At 35.0% G+C, this 17692-nt stretch overlaps 1 protein-coding gene across 2 annotated transcripts in view; it reads left to right on the forward strand.

Annotated features, from left to right (window-relative positions):
• Positions 1-11726, forward strand: part of LOC131036892 (puromycin-sensitive aminopeptidase) — a 272323-nt gene extending 260597 nt beyond the window's left edge. For both annotated transcript variants that reach the window (XM_057968905.2, XM_057968906.2), the window contains 6 exons: positions 2398-2479; positions 2579-2754; positions 2983-3093; positions 10698-10814; positions 10936-11007; positions 11342-11726. In XM_057968905.2, the coding sequence (XP_057824888.2) occupies positions 2398-2479; positions 2579-2754; positions 2983-3093; positions 10698-10814; positions 10936-11007; positions 11342-11446 (663 nt within the window). In that variant the 3' untranslated portion in view covers positions 11447-11726. The remainder of the gene's footprint in view (positions 1-2397; positions 2480-2578; positions 2755-2982; positions 3094-10697; positions 10815-10935; positions 11008-11341) is intronic.
• Positions 11727-17692: the final 5966 nt, after the last annotated feature.

Below are 17692 nucleotides of genomic sequence, written 5' to 3' on the forward strand. Positions count from 1 at the left end.
GATCATAATTTTTAGGGTCTTGCTTGGAATTGTATGATTGAGAGATAGATGTATAAGACTTCTACAACCCTATAGGTAATCCAAGCATATCTCTAGTTAGATTAGCAAGAATACTTATTAGTGAGTAGCCTTAGACCAATGTATTAGTAAGATGATGACATTAACATTACTTCCCTTATGCACTGAAGAATAATAACTGATGCAAGGTAAGATATCTACCAATCGGAGAAGGTCTAATATGACTTTAGGAGATAGATAAATCTGTTAGAGACTAACTACACAAGTAGATTCTCTCCAATCATTACAATATACTGAGTTTCTGATTTCTATTGTAATGACACCCAGTTTAATAGGTGGAAGGTCTTTCTGATCATATGAAATGATCTGAATGTTTTCTACATGATACTCCTATGGTTTAACCAAGAATAGCTCCAGTCTGACTTAGATTAGTAGCAATCTTTATATTAATGGATGAAGGCTGTCTTGTATCAATATTGAAGCCATATCTTGAGAGGCTTGGCTGATGGTCAAAGTAGCAATTCTGATATAAATTCTGATATAGATTCAGATGGTGTAATTCCTGGTATTCTCCCTTTAGAATACAAATGTATTACACATGATGCCATATGAAGTTAAGAGTAACTACAAATGGATAATTTTCTGTCCCTGATTATTTCAATTTATCCCTGCGATTTTTACTTTGAGGATTATGTTCCTGGTAATGATTGCTCTGTACAATCATGCGTCCATAACTTTATATGTCAGCAGATCAATCTGAGCACTTACTTTGAAGTCACTAATAGAATAAAAATCTTCCACATATCCCTTATGATCCTATGTGTCCCTCTCTCTTTATTTTTTTAATGGCTTCTTTTAAAGGTCATAATGCTTCATAAGGATCGGTTATTAATAGTCACATCTCTCCCTTAAACGCACCTTTTTACATGATTCTCTTAAATGTGAGCAGCTTAACTAAGTATTGTTTAAGCAATTTCTTTTATCATATTAATCACTAATTCCTTGTTGCATGGATTCGTTTCTCTTAAGTGATTCCTTCCAGTGACCATACCTTTCACTTATCCACCTCTTCTTAGCAATTTATCACTAGCGACTAACTTAATGAAACATGATATAATGTTATTGAACCACTGAACCAAATATAACATTATTCATTTTCTTGAGCAACTTGTATGTTTTGTTGTTAATTTCAAAAGGGCCATTACACGTAGCAAGGACAAGGATGCATGAGTATAGAGTAAACTAAGTGGAGAAGGCATCAAGTCATCTGAAGATTACAAAGAAACTTATCAGGTATAGTGATCAGAATCAGAACTTTAACGTCTACCATACCCAAACCATATTCATCTAATCGCATGGTCATAATTTATCATTCAGAGATAGGGATCAGATTAATAAGAGATCAGAGATTATACACTTTCTTATACCGACTGTAAACTAAGTGAATCATAAAGGCTCATCGGATCTCTCGTATATCTGCGAGACATAACTGCAGACCATCTTCTTAATTGGAATATATATTTCACTTGGAGAAATATTTAGAGATTTGTATCAGAAATTACTGTCTATTAGAATACTTCACATCCACTTTAATTATCCTATTGGAGTACTAGTGATATAAGGCTTATATAGCAATATTTCCATTATACATTTCCATAAAAAGTATAAGCATAATAGACTCAATATATTGAGAATTTAGAGAAGATCTCACAAGGGAAATTACATAATTTGTATGAACATGAATTAAAGCCATGAAATATACTACATATCATTATAAATCAAATTACGTATGTGAAATCTTGTTCATTGTTGATTTTAGAGTATCTCTCTGTGTCTCTTTCATGGAATCATATGCATGACAGAAGGCTGGCAAATGTTTTTGCATTCTTTTGAGAATTAGTAACCTGCAAATATTTAATTACATGATACATGAAATATGAATGCTATTTTGGTACAATACTTATCAATGACAATACATGATATGTGAAATATGAATGGTAAATTGGGACAGTGCCAACTAAAACTATTGCATGGGCAAAATTTTCATTTTTGCTGCAGAATTTTTTATTACTTCTTTGGAAAATGCATTCAAGTTTCAACAAGTGTTGAGAAACCAACATTGAAGCACATTCTAAATGTTCCTTTTTTTTTTTCTCTCAGAAGCATGACAATACATAAATAATTCATTTGTTTTATGCAAGGATGTATTAGCTAGTATTATTGGTGCAGACATATTATCTTTATTTCTGAGTAAGATACACTCCTATTGTTTGTGCATCTCTCATTTAACATCCACGTCATTTGCAACTTTAGAAAGGAAGATGACAGAGTAACACAAATTTGGATTGTGGTAGACTGATTGTTTTCTTTTTTTTTAAGGTTGAGAATAATCAAAGCTCAGATCCCTATGAACCTATTCATGAAGATATGGCAAGGCGTGCTTTGAAAAATACTTCCCTTGGTACGATCAGCTTCTCTTCTAAAATTCTCAAGATATATTTTAACAGTGTAGAAATTGGAACACTGTTTATCTTATTCTTTTTTTTTTTAAATGAATCAGCTTATCTCACCTCATTGGAAGATCCAGATATGACGGAACTTGCACTAAATGAATACAAATCAGCAGCAAATATGACTGAACAATTTGCAGCTTTAGCTGCTATTGCCCAAAACCCTAGTGATATTAGAACTGAGGTTTTGTCAGATTTTTATCAAAAATGGAAAGCAAATGACTTGGTAACAAATTTTCTCGTTGTATTCATATCTGAGACAGATCTCATTTAGTTTATGTGGGTTATTGCTTCCTACTATTGTTATTACCATGAGTTTTAGTCTGGGGAATTTATGACAGTTACTGTCTTTTGATTGTTGAATGTATTTCTTTCTAGCACTTATAATGTTTTTCAATTTTTTAAATTTTCTATTATTGAAATGTTCTTATATGTTAGATTTTCCATGTTCTAGGTTATCAATAAGTGGCTAGCTTTGCAAGCATACTCAGATATCCCAGGCAACATCAAGAATGTACAACTTTTGATGCAGCATCCTTCCTTTGACATCCATGATGCTAACAAGGTAGGATTGACTTGAAGTTTCTTTTTGCTAATCAAGAAAATGACCTAAATATGGGCTTCTGTTTTTATTCAGAAATTCTTGCAGTTGATGGGCATTTCCTGACTGTTTTCTGATTACAGAGGAGTGGCCATGATTTTTTCTGCTTTATCTGTTTGAAAGAGTGCCATGAACCTACTGATGAAAGCATTTTAAGTAAATAAATTTAACATGAAATGCTTAAATTGGAGCTTTAATCATTTCTTTTTTTTCCTTGCTGCATTTTTGCCCCCTTTACCTTATAGTTTTCCACTATATTTATTGCAATGTTCCACGGTGTTTCTGGGACAAGGATGGCAGTGGACAGGGGATGCATTTTGGGGACAGCAGTCTAGGAGGCCATTTTTTGGCAAAAGCGGGGAATGGCAGTATATGTATTACAGAGAGATTATTTTTTATAAGTTTATCTGTACATGACATCAAGATTAAAGTTTAGACATTCACATAATGCATCAAATTCAAGATTCAAAGTTCAAGTTCACTGATTCAAATATAGCAGCACTAAAATTTTCATTGTTTTCATTACAAATTTGAAATATATAACAAGAACAGGCCTGTAAAGTCCCTTGCTAATTCCGACTCCAAAAATTATTTTGTTCTTCCAAGGGTTTGCTTGATATCATTAATATATAGTTTTCAGTTTTGCAAGGGAAATGGTGTTGTTTTGATATTTATAGAGCAGACATATCATCGCAGAGAATGAAAAGGAAATGCATTGATTGAACTGTAAATGAAATATTGTGCTTTGCTTCTGGATTCTGCTGTGTAAGATTTATTTGCATCAATGTTTCGGCTCACACTCCATGATCCATCATCAGAATTTTTAAAAAAATTTCATTCTACAGCAGCCCTCTCATCCTGATGATGGATCATGGAGTGTGATCCAAAACATTGATGCAAATAAATCTTACACAGCAAAATCCAGAAGCAAAGCACAATATTTCGTTATGGACTGTGGAAATCTAATGTCTCTCAATAAATGAAATGCTTGCAAACTGAAATGACAGAATTTCCTTTAATCTTGCAACAGCAGAAATAAAGTTTACAAGAACAGAAGCATAATCTCTGACCTTTCATTACACGCACCAATCTGAAAACATCATAACAACTCTCAGAAATACACAGCAGCGCTGAACCTTTATTGACTCTTAATATGACACAAACTCTCTCCCACATTCAGTACAATGGAAGCAAATCTGAGACTAGGAAGTAGTGACTATAATGGAGACCTGACTCTGCTCAAATCTATGTCCTGCTGGAAGAGTTTATAGACTAAAATAATCTCCTTATGATGACTTGGGACAGCTCCACCAAACTTCATCACTGGGTTGCCACGGGCTCAAGGGAAGCATAGTATTTACGTGGTGGTGGATAGACTAAGTTTGCTCACTTTTTCGCCATCACCAGCTCATTTACAGCAGCTCAGGTTGCTGAAGTGTTCTTTTGGGAGGTGTTCAGGTTACATGGGTTACCAAAGAACATTGCGAGTGATAGGGACAACAAGTTTCTAAGTACTTTTTGGTAGGAGATTTTCAGATTATGTGGTACTGTGCTCACTCCAAGCACAAGTTATCACCCACAAACTTGTTAGGGTTTCAAGCAGATCCGAAGCAAATATGAACTAACAATTATATGCAGATTTAAATACAAAAGATAAAGAAATAAAACAGGACACAGATAACATAGAGATTTAACGTGGTTCACCCAGAATGGGTTACATCCACCATACACAATCGTCCAATCTTTCTTATTATCCAGCAAAAACAATGCATCAACCTTACAATGCCTTAAGCATCCCAACCGCTTATAACATGCGTTTTTAGGGCAACAAACAAAGTCGGCCTTTTTAGGGTTTTATTACAATGTCGGTTTTCATCAACGAAAAACAGCAAAAAAATTTTTCTTGAGGGCTGCCGCCCCCGAACCCCGGCAAGGATACGTGCTGAGTGTACAGTACTTTGCTGATCAATCACCACATTTCAACAAAACTGATGGGCAGACCAAAATAGTGAATAAGTGGTTGGAAGGATACCTTAGAAACTATGTCTCGGAGCAGCAGAATACATGGGTGAGATGGCTTCACCTAGGAGAGTATTGCTAGAACTCCTATCACATGTCCATCCGGATGTCACCATTCATGGCACTATATGGTTATGAAGCTCCTAGCTTCGTTGACTTGATATTTGGTGATAGCAGAACCCCTCAGGCGAAGGATATGATGCAATAGAGTCAAGATATTTTGAGGACGTTGAGGGACAATCTCTTGCATGTGCAGAATCAGCAGAAGTTGTATGCTTATCAGCAGGGAATTGAGCACACCTTTGAGGTGGGCGACATGGTTTATTTAAGGCTCCAACCCTACAGACAGTCAACTCTCAAGAAGAGTGGAGTTGAGAAATTGAAACCACGATTCTATGGGCCTTTCAGAATCAACAGGAGGATTGGAGAAGTGGCATATGAGTTGGAACTACGGGCGAGCAGCACGATTCATAACGTATTTCATATATCTCACCTTAAGAAGGCTCTTGGACATAATGTTGTTGCTTCAGCAGAGTTACCTCTACTTGATGAGGAGGGAGAGTTAGTTTTGATTCCTGAAGATATCCTTGATTTCAAGGAGCGTTCTTTGAGGAGAAGGGTGATCAAGGAATACTTGATCAAGTGGAAAAATTTGCCAGCAGAGGATGCTACATGGGAAAATGAAGAGATTTTATTGCATCCAGCCTTACAATTGCTTGAGGACAAGCAATTTTGGGGAGGGCGGACTGTAATGTCCCCTTCTCAATGATGTGCTTTCAGTGGTCAATTGGCCTATTCCAGAGACCCATAGGCTATGTGGAATGGAGAATTAGGGTTTCAAACGTTGGTGAAGCTAGAACTTACTATTTTTAGTAAGTCAGGGTTTGGTTGTTTGGATGATGTTGTCTTACTACGCTTTCCAAGCTCTGTCTTTGGGTGCGAAGATCATGCCTTTCGGAGGAGTTTTGTGGTCTTCTTTACTCTGCTTCATCCTGGTTTTGTTGATGATCAGTATGGGAGACATAAATGATTTAATTAAATATTATTTCCTTGTTCTAAGATTTAATATTTAAATATTTGTATTTATTGATTAAATTTATTGAGGATGACTGGGAAAAATAATTATTTGATATCAGTGTGTTATTTTCCTAAGTCAATGGCGTAATTTTTGGTGGCAATATGGGATGATAAAACATCTCATGTTATATATTTTTTATGTTGCAAAATCATCACCAAAGATAAAGTTCGAACTTTGCCTAGGAAGAAGGGAAGTGGGCGCCATGTTGGGTGAAGACTTGAAATGAAATGAAAGGAGTTTGAGTTGAGTTTGGGCACCATTTGCATTTGAATTTGGGGGAGCATGAAGTTATAAATATGAGCCTTGGGCTCTCATTTTTGGGATCTTGAAAAATTGCATCGTTATGTTGTCGGATTGGCATATGAACTTGAAGCTTCGGAGTGTGGCTCCCTAGTATTACCAGTTTCGTACTTGAGACATACTACCTAGCTGAGTGGTGTATTCTTGTGAAATTTTTATTGCATATTTTCAGTATTTTGGAGTGGTGTTTTTTCTGGAGTTGTTGGTTTGCTGTGGCTGAAGCAAGTTTTCGATCATACCTCCCTACCTGAGCGACTGGTCATTCTGGGTATTGGCTCAAACCTTCTTTATGCTATTGGCGATATACCTTCTAAGTTTGCTGCCCCATATTTGGAGTCTTAGATTTATTTTGCAAATCGAAATTTCTAGCTTAGGCGTGGTTCCTAGGAAGTGCATTGGGATGCGTGCAGGGTGTTTGCGGGGTGTTTAGTAGCTCTTTTTGGTGTGCTCTTAGTCGCTGCTTGTCTAGTGATTGTTTGAGAGTGATTTGGGGTGAATTGAAGGGATTATGAGTGAGATATGAGTAATTTAGTGAGTTTATGTGTTGCTGGTTATGCATTTCCAGCCTGCTGACTATTATATCAGATTCCAAGAAGTAGCTGTTGAGTTATTTTGATGATAGTTATCTCATGTTTCAGCATTGTACTCCTCTATCTTTCATCTCTATTGTAAGGTTAAGTAGTAGTACTACTAACCGTTTCTAGATTGTATTCTTCATATCCCCTTGAAAAGTGGAAGAGGCTGGTTTGCCGCCTATATCTAATATTTTGTAAATCAGTCCTCCCGCTGCATAAGCAGTTGAGTGATATTGGTTGTAATAATCCTCCCGCTGCATAAGCGATCGAGTTGAGTTTGTTCGGTGTATTCAATCCTCCCGCTGAAATATTGCGGTAGAGTGATTTGTGTTTGAAGTATTGTTCTCTTGGCTGGTTTACCGCCAAGTTCCTTGCTTTCCCATTGGATAAGCCGAAGGGGCTGGCTTGCCGCCCGTTATTGTATTTCAGTAGTTCAGCAGATTATCTATAACAATCCCCTACTACCGTATGCTCTCACCCTCCCAGTCTGGGCTCTCGGTGATCAGAAAGTGTAGGGTTCCTTCCAGTTGTTTGGTTTCATTATTCTAACCCTAACGGGTGATTGGTGTGATTGTGATATTGCTTTGAAAAATTAAAAAAAATAGTGAGAATATTACATTTCCCAACTTCAATCTTCGAATCCATGCAAGAAACCTAAGTGATATTTCTTGCTACCAACTAGGGAGTAATCTTTCACCACCGAAATTGATCTTCTCCAAGAGGTTTTTTGTCCTCTAGAGGCTAAGATGAAACCGAGTTCCATCTTCCAAACAAGGGTTTCAATCAGAGAAATAGAATAAACTGCATAATTCAAATGAGCTCACAAACCCCTTTTTATAACCTTTCCTTGGAACTTTCTGAAAAACACAATATAAAATATTTTATTGATTAAATTAGCCTTATATCCCTGAAAAGTGATTTATTTCATTATTTAATTATTCCGACATTGAAAGTCACTTTATTAGCATCCCGACATTTAAAATTTTCCATATACGATTCCAACGAGCTACATCAAGGTGAATAATTAAATAGTATCAAACAACCTCCAGTAATATAATTAAAATAAATCCATTAATGCACACAAGTTGTGGAAATTTTTGGAGAGCAATGGAGTCAAAAATCAAAAATTGACTACAAGAGTGATACCAATGATATATATTGAGAATCAAGCCTAACCAGGTGACTTAATATAAATAGACACTCTCCAAGAATCTTGGAGAACACACTAGAATCCAGAGATAACATCACAAAGCATCATATGCGTCCTCTAGACCATCTAAGCTCACTGGTAACATCAAATAACCCCTTTGATAAAGCTGGCACGTATCAAGAAGGTAAAAGCCAACTACAATGCAAGAGAACCCAAAAATCGGAACATTATAAGGTCTGAAGGCTGTACAAATGTCCAACAATAAGTCATAAAATTTGAGAAATGCACATTGTTTTCCAATACCTCTAGCTTTTGATATAAATCATGCACAATGCACAATGCCTCAGTTTATTTTTTTATCTTTTTCTTGTGTTTTCTTCTAAAGGCTAGAGCATCTATAAATTCTAGCCGTAAACTGAATTAAAAAATACAATAATTTGGTGCATTTCCGATATTCTGTTTTTCATGCTATTGAAATATTTCTAAAGTGATCCAATTCAACCTCGTCCATGCAACTGAATATTAAGATCTTTAGCAATTAAATACCTGTTTCTTATCTTATTTCTTACTAGGCACATGAAAAATGTTTACAGCTGGCAAATTGTTAATGTTTTAGCCTGTGTTGGCAACTTTAGGAGGTTGAGAATCACACAACACAAATGACAAATAGTCAATCATCATTCTAGTATAAAAAGGTTTTTTTCTAGCAACTATCAAGTGTCGATTCTACAACTATTTTATACGCAACTATCAAGTGAAAGCATATTAATTAACGTCATTAATTTGCTGGTCCCCTACAATCCTTTGGCGGGAGAGTTATTGCTAGCCCCTCGCAAATGGTAGGGCTAGATTAATTCTTTTCAGGTATCAATAATGATAAGTATTGTAGCTAACTAATATGGGTGAAGTTTCCATGGTTTCGTACTAAGATTTGATTAAAATTTTATGTTCAGATCTCTGTTATATCTGGTTGCTATTTGATGGATCTGTCTGATTTAGCTTTGCAGAGAGAACTGCCACCTAAGGATTACAAGTTCATTCTCAAAGACAATTGAATATTGTTCACCTTCAATTGGTTTCTTTCAATGTATTTATGAAAAATTTCCAGAACCTTTAACTGTTGATAGGACTCATGGACAATGCACAATGCCTCAGTTTTTTAATTTTTTATCATTATCCCATTTTCAGATTTTCTTGGATTTTCTACTAAAGATACTGGGGCATCTTTAAATGCCCACCTAACCTGAAAGTTCTAAGTTTTCATTCTATTTTTCATTTTTTTCTCTAAATTAAGACTTGTTTTTTAACATAGTTGCATGGAGTTTTTGAAGGGGTGTTTGGGTTTTTGGGGATGAGAGGACCATAGACCCAAATATCGGAGAACAATTGGTGGTGAAAATATATATAAAATATAAACCAAAGTAGGTATTTGGAGACTTAGCCCCCAATGGGGTTGGGTGGCAATGCCCCTCACAAGAGAATAGGGGTGGAGTCCCTAGTGGAGTCAAGGGGCAGCACCTCCCAATCATGATATAGGGAAAGGTAGAGGGGCAAAGCCCCTGCCACCAAGCCCAAACTAAGGCCTTGAAGGTCACATGGACCTTCATGGCACACATCGTTTTTCATAATTTTATCACTATATTTTCTCCAACACCAAGTCCTCATTATTTCTAACCAAATCTTCATTCTTCAAAGAATTATATTTAATATTAATAGTTCTTTTGAGGATTTGGGATGTGGTTGGAGATCTTTAGCATTTTAGAGCTAGGGTTAGCGAAATAGATTTTATCGTTTTTTTTAAATTGCCTTTTGATGTTATAGATGTGGGAGACAATCAGGGGTCTTGGGGGCAGTTAAAGGACTTCTGGTTCTTTGGAAGTCTTGGTGCCACCCTAAGAATACCTCAACGTTCCCCACTGAACCCGTCAAGGGTGGATGCCCTAGAAATTTCCTCTCTTTGAGAGAAACATCTTGGGGATGTCTCCTCCCTGCTAGTGGCAGTGGAGGGATGACGGGGGAACATCTGCTCCACATCCTGAAAACACACCCAGTAGCACTGTACTCAAATGAAAAAAATTCAGACATCTATTGGGATGTTTGGCATGGTTGTGATACATTGGGTTTGTGTCCCCAATTTTATGGGAGACTCTTACTTTTCTTGGACATCTCTGTATACCAGAAACAATGGGCAACCAAGAAAGGGGGATGCATCCCATGTAACCCTTATTTGTTATGATTCTATTTTTTTCTGCGTCATTGTGGCCTTCAAAATTTAGAAGTACTTATAATCACAAGATCTATTTTATTAACTGTGCTAGTGTATCTTAGTTTTAGGTAGCCTTAAGTTAAACATCAATATTATTGTTTGTCTTTTTCTGCGGAAGCTAAGTTCTACCTTGTGAATTGCATATTAGATTTTATTCCTCACTTAATTCTTATTAATCAGGTCGGCGCTCTTATTGGAGGATTTTGTAGTTGTTTGGTTAACTTCCATGCAAAAGATGGCTCTGGGTACGAATTTATTGGAGATGTTGTATTGCAGCTAGATAAACTTAATCCACAGGTCAGATTCAATTATGAGTTAAATTTCTATGGGTTATCATCTTAACATTCTGTTGTTAGTGATAAGAACCATAATTAGCAGCTCCAATCATGTGATTCTGAAATTTGTCTTACAATTGCAGCTTGCATCCTCCATGGTTTCAGCTTTGTCAAGGTGGAAGAGGTTTGACATGGGGAGACAAGCACTTGCAAAGGTTTGATTTATGAACATAGTGAAAGTTAGAATTTTTAGTTCTTTAGTTCACTTTTTGTTGGATTTCTTAATTTCAAAAGGAAACCTGCAAACAAATGGCACAAACATAGGCTGCTATTCATCTAAATACACAAAGGAACCATTCATCTGTATGCCTTGGTATGAATTTACAGTCAGTATAGTAACTAGGAACATGCAAAGCTGTGCTTTCATGCTGTTCAATTGCCGTTAAATCATCCATAGAGATGATTGATATTTTTGGCTTTTGATCAATGCTTTTACTATTTCCATGGATAATTTGTTTGTCTTCTGATGAACCTTGTAATCCTTTACAGGCTCAATTGGAGCGGATTATTGCATGTAATGGTTTGTCAGAGAACGTTTATGAAATTGTGTCTAAAAGCTTGGCCAATAGTTCTATGGGAGATAGCTCTATATGACTAGCAGCATGGTAATGCAACAAAAAGATACCTTGGGTGCTCTACAATTCACAACTTTCATTTTGTAATTCTTAGATGCTTACAAACTATGATCATTTGCAATAAATCTAGGTCCAAAAAGGCAACCTCTTAATCTTTTTTTTCTTAAGTTTCTAGGTAGAGGTTCCAATCTCGGCCTTCCTTTAGGTTTGTTTCTGGCATATGTGCACTAATTTCAGTAATATATCAAGAAAACTAAAGAATTTGTTCGATGTCAATCAATATAAGTTTGAACTATCTAGACGAATTGTCTCGAAGAAACATAAGGATGCATTTTGATTAGTTTTAAGTTTTTATCAATTGTAAATGTGTTTTTAACTAGAATAATCTATTGTATTAATTTTGTGATGTGTGGAGATATTAGATAGTGTGCATGAATGTCTGACAATGTTAAGAAATGCTTCTCGGTCCACGATGGTGACTCAAGGTATGCACTCTTGGGAATTATTTGTCAGTTTGTCTTTTTATCAAACACAAATCTATGTATTTGAACTGAAGAAGCCACCAAGTATAGTAAAATGGATTTTCATACATTACGAGTAGGCACCTAGACCATTATGTGCATGAGATGAATATAACTCAAGCAAAATAACACAGATTTATATTTTGAAGTAGTAGGTAATTACGGAATATTATGTCCACAAGAAATACATCAGGTAAATACAAAATTTGAAGCTCCTAATTGATTTTTTGATTTAACCTTAATATCCTGGATTTTATGTAATAAATTGTCCTTTTGGTTCCTATAATGTCCCCCTTAGCCAGTTCTGCTTACAAGGTTAGTCTATTAATGGTCCTCGTAGACTAACAGGTTGGATTGAGGACCCAAGCTGGTTGGTCTCCATAAAATATGTTAGGAGTTTCTGTTTGTTTTGCAAAGAGCATTAAATTAATCACTCTGGTTGAGCTAAATTGAATTTCATAATCTCTCCTTGGGCCACCTAAAACACATTCATAACATAAAGGTTCACTTTCCCAAAGTTTATATTCTAGAGAGAGATAAAAGAATGACTTAAGTGGAAAAAGAACATAAAATAAGTTGAGCGCTCCAAAAGGTGAATATTATGATATGGAAAAAGGTAATCATTATTTTATTCATTTGGAATGTTAGGGTTTTAGCCCTAATTAGGGCGTAGCTTAGGAGAATTATAAAAGGCAAACTTTGGGGAGAAGAGATTATGTTGATGATATTTTCTCCTTCTCACCTCCTTTGAGGAGCTTGTGGTTTGAGAGCCTTGGAGACAAAAACCTCCATGGTTTTTGCACATCTGCAACTGTGAGAGACCAACCAAGGACATGAGGAGAAACTTCAATTTCAGGGGTTTCCATTGAGATTCAAAGTTGAAGAGTTTTTTAGTAGAAAATCTGAAGTGTGTTACTTGCTTGAGTGGCTGTACCATTCGAAGGTAGTTAAGTTATATTCATGACTATCAAACTGAAATTGAAAAACTTGCAATCAAATGAAAGGGTGTTGGAAATGTTATCATTGATGTCAAGAAGGTAAGAAGACAATGTTATAGACAAGTTTGTCATTGATGTCAATATGCAGCTATAAGTTTATAAGACAAAACAGTTTTGTTGGTTCCAAGAGAAAGCTCCTTGTATTATCTTTATAGATAAGGCTGATACAAATTGGAACAAGATATGAACAACATTGATCATATTCAAGACACTAAACTTTTCATGGACATTATATTCAGTTGTGGTCACTCTCAAGAATGGTAAAGAAGTTTATGATGGAATGACAATAATGAAGAAGATGTGGACTCAAGAAAAGCAATCTATATAGATATTTTTATGATACTGACCTAGATTAAATTGGACCTGTTTAGATCACTCAAGACATATTATATTATGGGAAATGAAACTTGTAATCACCCAAAGTCAATGAATAAGAGGTTCCTAAGGTAGAGATAGGGAAAGCGCAGGCCAGTGAAGGAGATATTAGATGCGCCGATTCCTAAGGCAGAGATAGTGAAAGTGCAGGCCATTGAAGGAGATATTAGATGCAGAGATACCTAAGGTAGAGATAACAGTAAATAAATGAACAGAAAATCCAAGTCAGCGACTCATTCTATGATATGTGCAACAATCTAATCAAACACTTATGGCCGACTAAACTCTTAAGAAAAGACTTCCATTATCATTAAGAGCAGCGACTTGAAGACAAATAGAGCAGCAATAAAACACAGCGATCTTGTAATGGCCACAATATATGTGTAGCAATCTTTTAATGGCCACCAAAACAAGTTATGATCAGTTCATATGATGGGCGACTTAATGACAGTGACTTTAACATGAACAGAAATCAGAATTAGTATGATTAGACATTGATGATGATACAATGAGATGGTATGATTTGAAATGTATATGGCTGGCCGATTCATTAGGACCATGCAGTGGTTTAATTAAAAGACAAAGAAATGGTAGCCGATTCTATGTGATGTTGACTATGTAGCAAAGGTGGTCGATATAAACATTAAGGTGGCAGTTCATGTTTATAAACATACAAACAAATGACTCATATACTTAATGAGCAGCAACTTCATTAAAAAGTCAAAGAAGTCGATGATGGTGTTAATAAGAGCAGCAATTTAGTTTGATTAAGAGCAGCGCTTTGTCTGTAATAATGAATTACAGTGATTAATAGTAAAGTGAAGATCAACAACTAGTAAAGACAATAATTGTTCTTAATTGTAAAGGTGGCGATCCATATGACAGCGATCTTTATAATAACTAAAGCAGTGAAATACAAAAAGCATTCATCAGCTTAATAAAGGCAGCAATTACTTTATAAAGGCATCGCTTGAGATTCTCATTGAAAGGCAAGAGACTAAATTAGTTAAGGGAGCTACTATGCAAAGAAACATGCACAGAAGTTATAAGCATCGATTAACATGATTAATACACAGTAAATTATAATAGACAAAAGGCAACAATTAAGCATAGTGGAAGACATTAGCAAAAGGACATGTTCATTCAAAAAGTCATCTTCAAGAAAAGGAATAAAGATATAAATGCATAATAAAGAAGTATGAAAAAGAATGTAAGGAATAAAAGATCAGAAAAACACATTCAGATCTGCATATGTGGAATTAGAAAAAGAGCATTAGAAGAGTGTTAATGCAGATATAAAGGAGGATTGTGCAGTATTGATGTTGAGATAAATAAAATCATCTTGCAATTTTAGAGAAAGAGATTGAGCAGATACAGTACAGATTTAGAAGAGAATGTATGTGAGGATGCAGCAAGCAATGCAATGAAGAGTATTAGAACATAAGCAGATATAGTGCAGATTTATGAAAAGATTAAGAGCAGATTGGTGAATGAGAATATATGAAGATTTGAGAAGAAGAATGTAATGCAAATTTGGTAAAGAAAATAAATGATGTCATCATGAATTGAATCATTGAATAAGACATATTTTGTGAAGGAGTTTGCTATTGTCCATGAAGATATGATAAGAAGAATGTAATGCAAATTTGGTAAAGAAGATAAATGATGTCATCATGAAGTGACTGATTGAAGAAGACATATTTTGTGAAGGAATTTGTAATTGTCTGTCATCTGTTGAAGAAGGAACAATCAAGGTGGAACCTAGTTCTTATTTGGAAATTGGCTTTCCCCAAAGAATATATTTCACAAAGTTGGTGGTTAGCTATGGGGGTTGGTGCCTACAAACTAAGGTGATTGGCATCTCTTGCAGTTTGGGGCCTACAAAGCTGTAAGAAGATTTTATATGTGAGCCATATGATGTTGTGGTTTTCTCCCGTGGTTTTGACGTAAATATCATGTGTAAATTTGTTTTTCTCATGTGCATGATTATTGATGTTGTGTAAATGATGTTATTGTGATTATTAAAGTGTTAAATTGGTAAAGAGTTGCATCATATTGATTCATCCACCACCCCCCTCTCAACATATTTGTGTGCTCTTCAAAGGGTTGTTAGACGATTTCTTCAAAAGTTATTTCATAAGTACCTATGCTGGAACTCAATTTTGTCATGTCCTTTTGCTTGAATCCCTTCCCTTTTTGTGTCTTGGTAGTGTGTTACCCATTGTTAGTAATCGATTTGAGAAAGTTTGAATGGTCCATCTTAAATGTTATCATGCCTTTGGATATTAATGCCCCCATGCTCATGTCTTAGTCAAATACCCTAGTTAAACATCCAGAATTGGCTAAATATGGATTTTTCTAATCTATTAGGCTTTCATAAACAATAGTAGTGCAACTTGCTCAGGAATAAAGACAACACGCCTGCACCAATAATACTAGCTAATATGATGGTAGGTGTTGTAGGGTTTATGGTTGAGGGTATTGGGTGTTGATACTTCCCTCATGCCCCCTCTTCCTCTCCCTCTCATTTCTCTCTCACCTCTCTCTCACCTCTCTCTCTCTCTCTCTCTCCATTCTCTAGATTGTTACATCTCCCTCTCACCCTCTTCCCCCTTTAGGTCTCTCCCTCCCTCCCTCTTTACCTCTCTACTTCCTCCTTGTCATTAAGCTCCTCTATCTCTCTCGCCTCTGTCTCTCCCTATCTAGGTCCCTCCCTCTTTACCTCTCTCCCTTGCTAGGTCTCTCACTTATAAACACTTTTATCCTAATTCTTTCTTTATTATAATAAAGGCTTCAGATGCATATGCTTTGTAAGTCATCCATTGAGCTATTTTGTATAGTCCCATATGCTTGGAAAGCATTAGTTAGCTTAAATAGAATTTGTATAAGGATAGATTGTAATCTATTATTTTAACATCAATAAAATTATATTGCATTGACTATTTTTAAAGGAGATTGCTCCCTTAAGGAGGACTAGTATATTTGCAACATTTTTTTTTCTATTCAATACAATAACAATTTTGTGTTTTCATATTAACAATCGTTTTGCAATATTTTGTGTTTGGCTAATCTATTGTGGAGATGATCATTACAATAGAAAAATGGAATTGAAGAATCAGTTAGAGAGTTGAAATTGTTTAGCTTTTATTGTTCTTGTATGAAAGATGTCCATTGCCTCTTGTCAACTCATATAATCATATTCTAACATAAATACATCCGTTTGAATTAAGGTAAGACATTTATGGAGATGTAAAAAAATGTATATTATGTCTTAAGAGATGTTTCAGAGATAATAAGAGTCCACTTGGACTATCATAATAGTCATGTTGAAAGTTAGGGTTACTAACCATTAAAGGTAGATGTCCATTTTCATATTTCTTGAGATTATGGTTTTGTGTGAGTTTGCGAAACTAGAAGCAAGTTAGAGAATGTCAAATGATTTCTTGATAATCATCATGATAAAACATCTTGTAATACTTATTTTAATAATGAATTATTGTTGAAGTCCTCAACTTCTAATAAGATGAATCTCTTGTACTTTCAATATTTTTATTATAACAATGACATGGAGTAATGGCTAAGAATAGGAGACAACCTAAGTCTTTAAACACCTGAAGCACTAGATTAACTCAAATCAAAACATCTACATTTAAACTTTGTGTAATTATTCTTTTCTTCAATCGATCATTTATAGTGTAAATATGGATAACAATGGTAAAAAAATTGTATTTACCAAAAAGCCATATAAGCATACAATATTATATGTTGATAAAAGTATAATATATATCCAATAATGCCATGTAGGCGTACAACAAAGCCATATGGACATAAAATGTCACAAATCTGTAATCATAGTTGGACTACTCGGCGAGCTTTAAAAAATTCGTGAGATTTAAAAAATTGGCGAGTTTCAAAGAGTCCTAAAAAATTGGCGAGTTTTTTTCCTTGGCAAGTAATAATGCCAAAACTGATTTCCATTGATTTTTGCCGATTCTAAGCAGCTTTGAAGTGGATTTGAGGTGGTTTTTGAAGAAAAATCAGATTCTTGGGTAGGTTTTTGTTTTTTTCCTATGTTTTTTTAAAACATTTTATTTATTTTTTGTTGCATCTAGATGAATAGAAAATCAATCCTAAGTAATCAAAATGATTTAGAGTCATTGGAACAAGATTTAACACTATTTTTGACAAGTTTTGTTGAATTTTTCACTATTTTTTAAAGAATCTCTAGTTTTTCAAAAAAAATCAAACCCTAATAGTTTTTTTTTTCAACTTTGAATGATGTCTAAAATTATTTAAACTAATTTAGATAGTTTGCTAAATTTTTTAACTAAAATATTAACTTTTTTTTTCCCTTTATATGTGTAGGTTAAC

The sequence above is a fragment of the Cryptomeria japonica genome, chromosome 8, assembly GCF_030272615.1.
Source record: "Cryptomeria japonica chromosome 8, Sugi_1.0, whole genome shotgun sequence".
Lineage (NCBI taxonomy): Eukaryota > Viridiplantae > Streptophyta > Pinopsida > Cupressales > Cupressaceae > Cryptomeria > Cryptomeria japonica.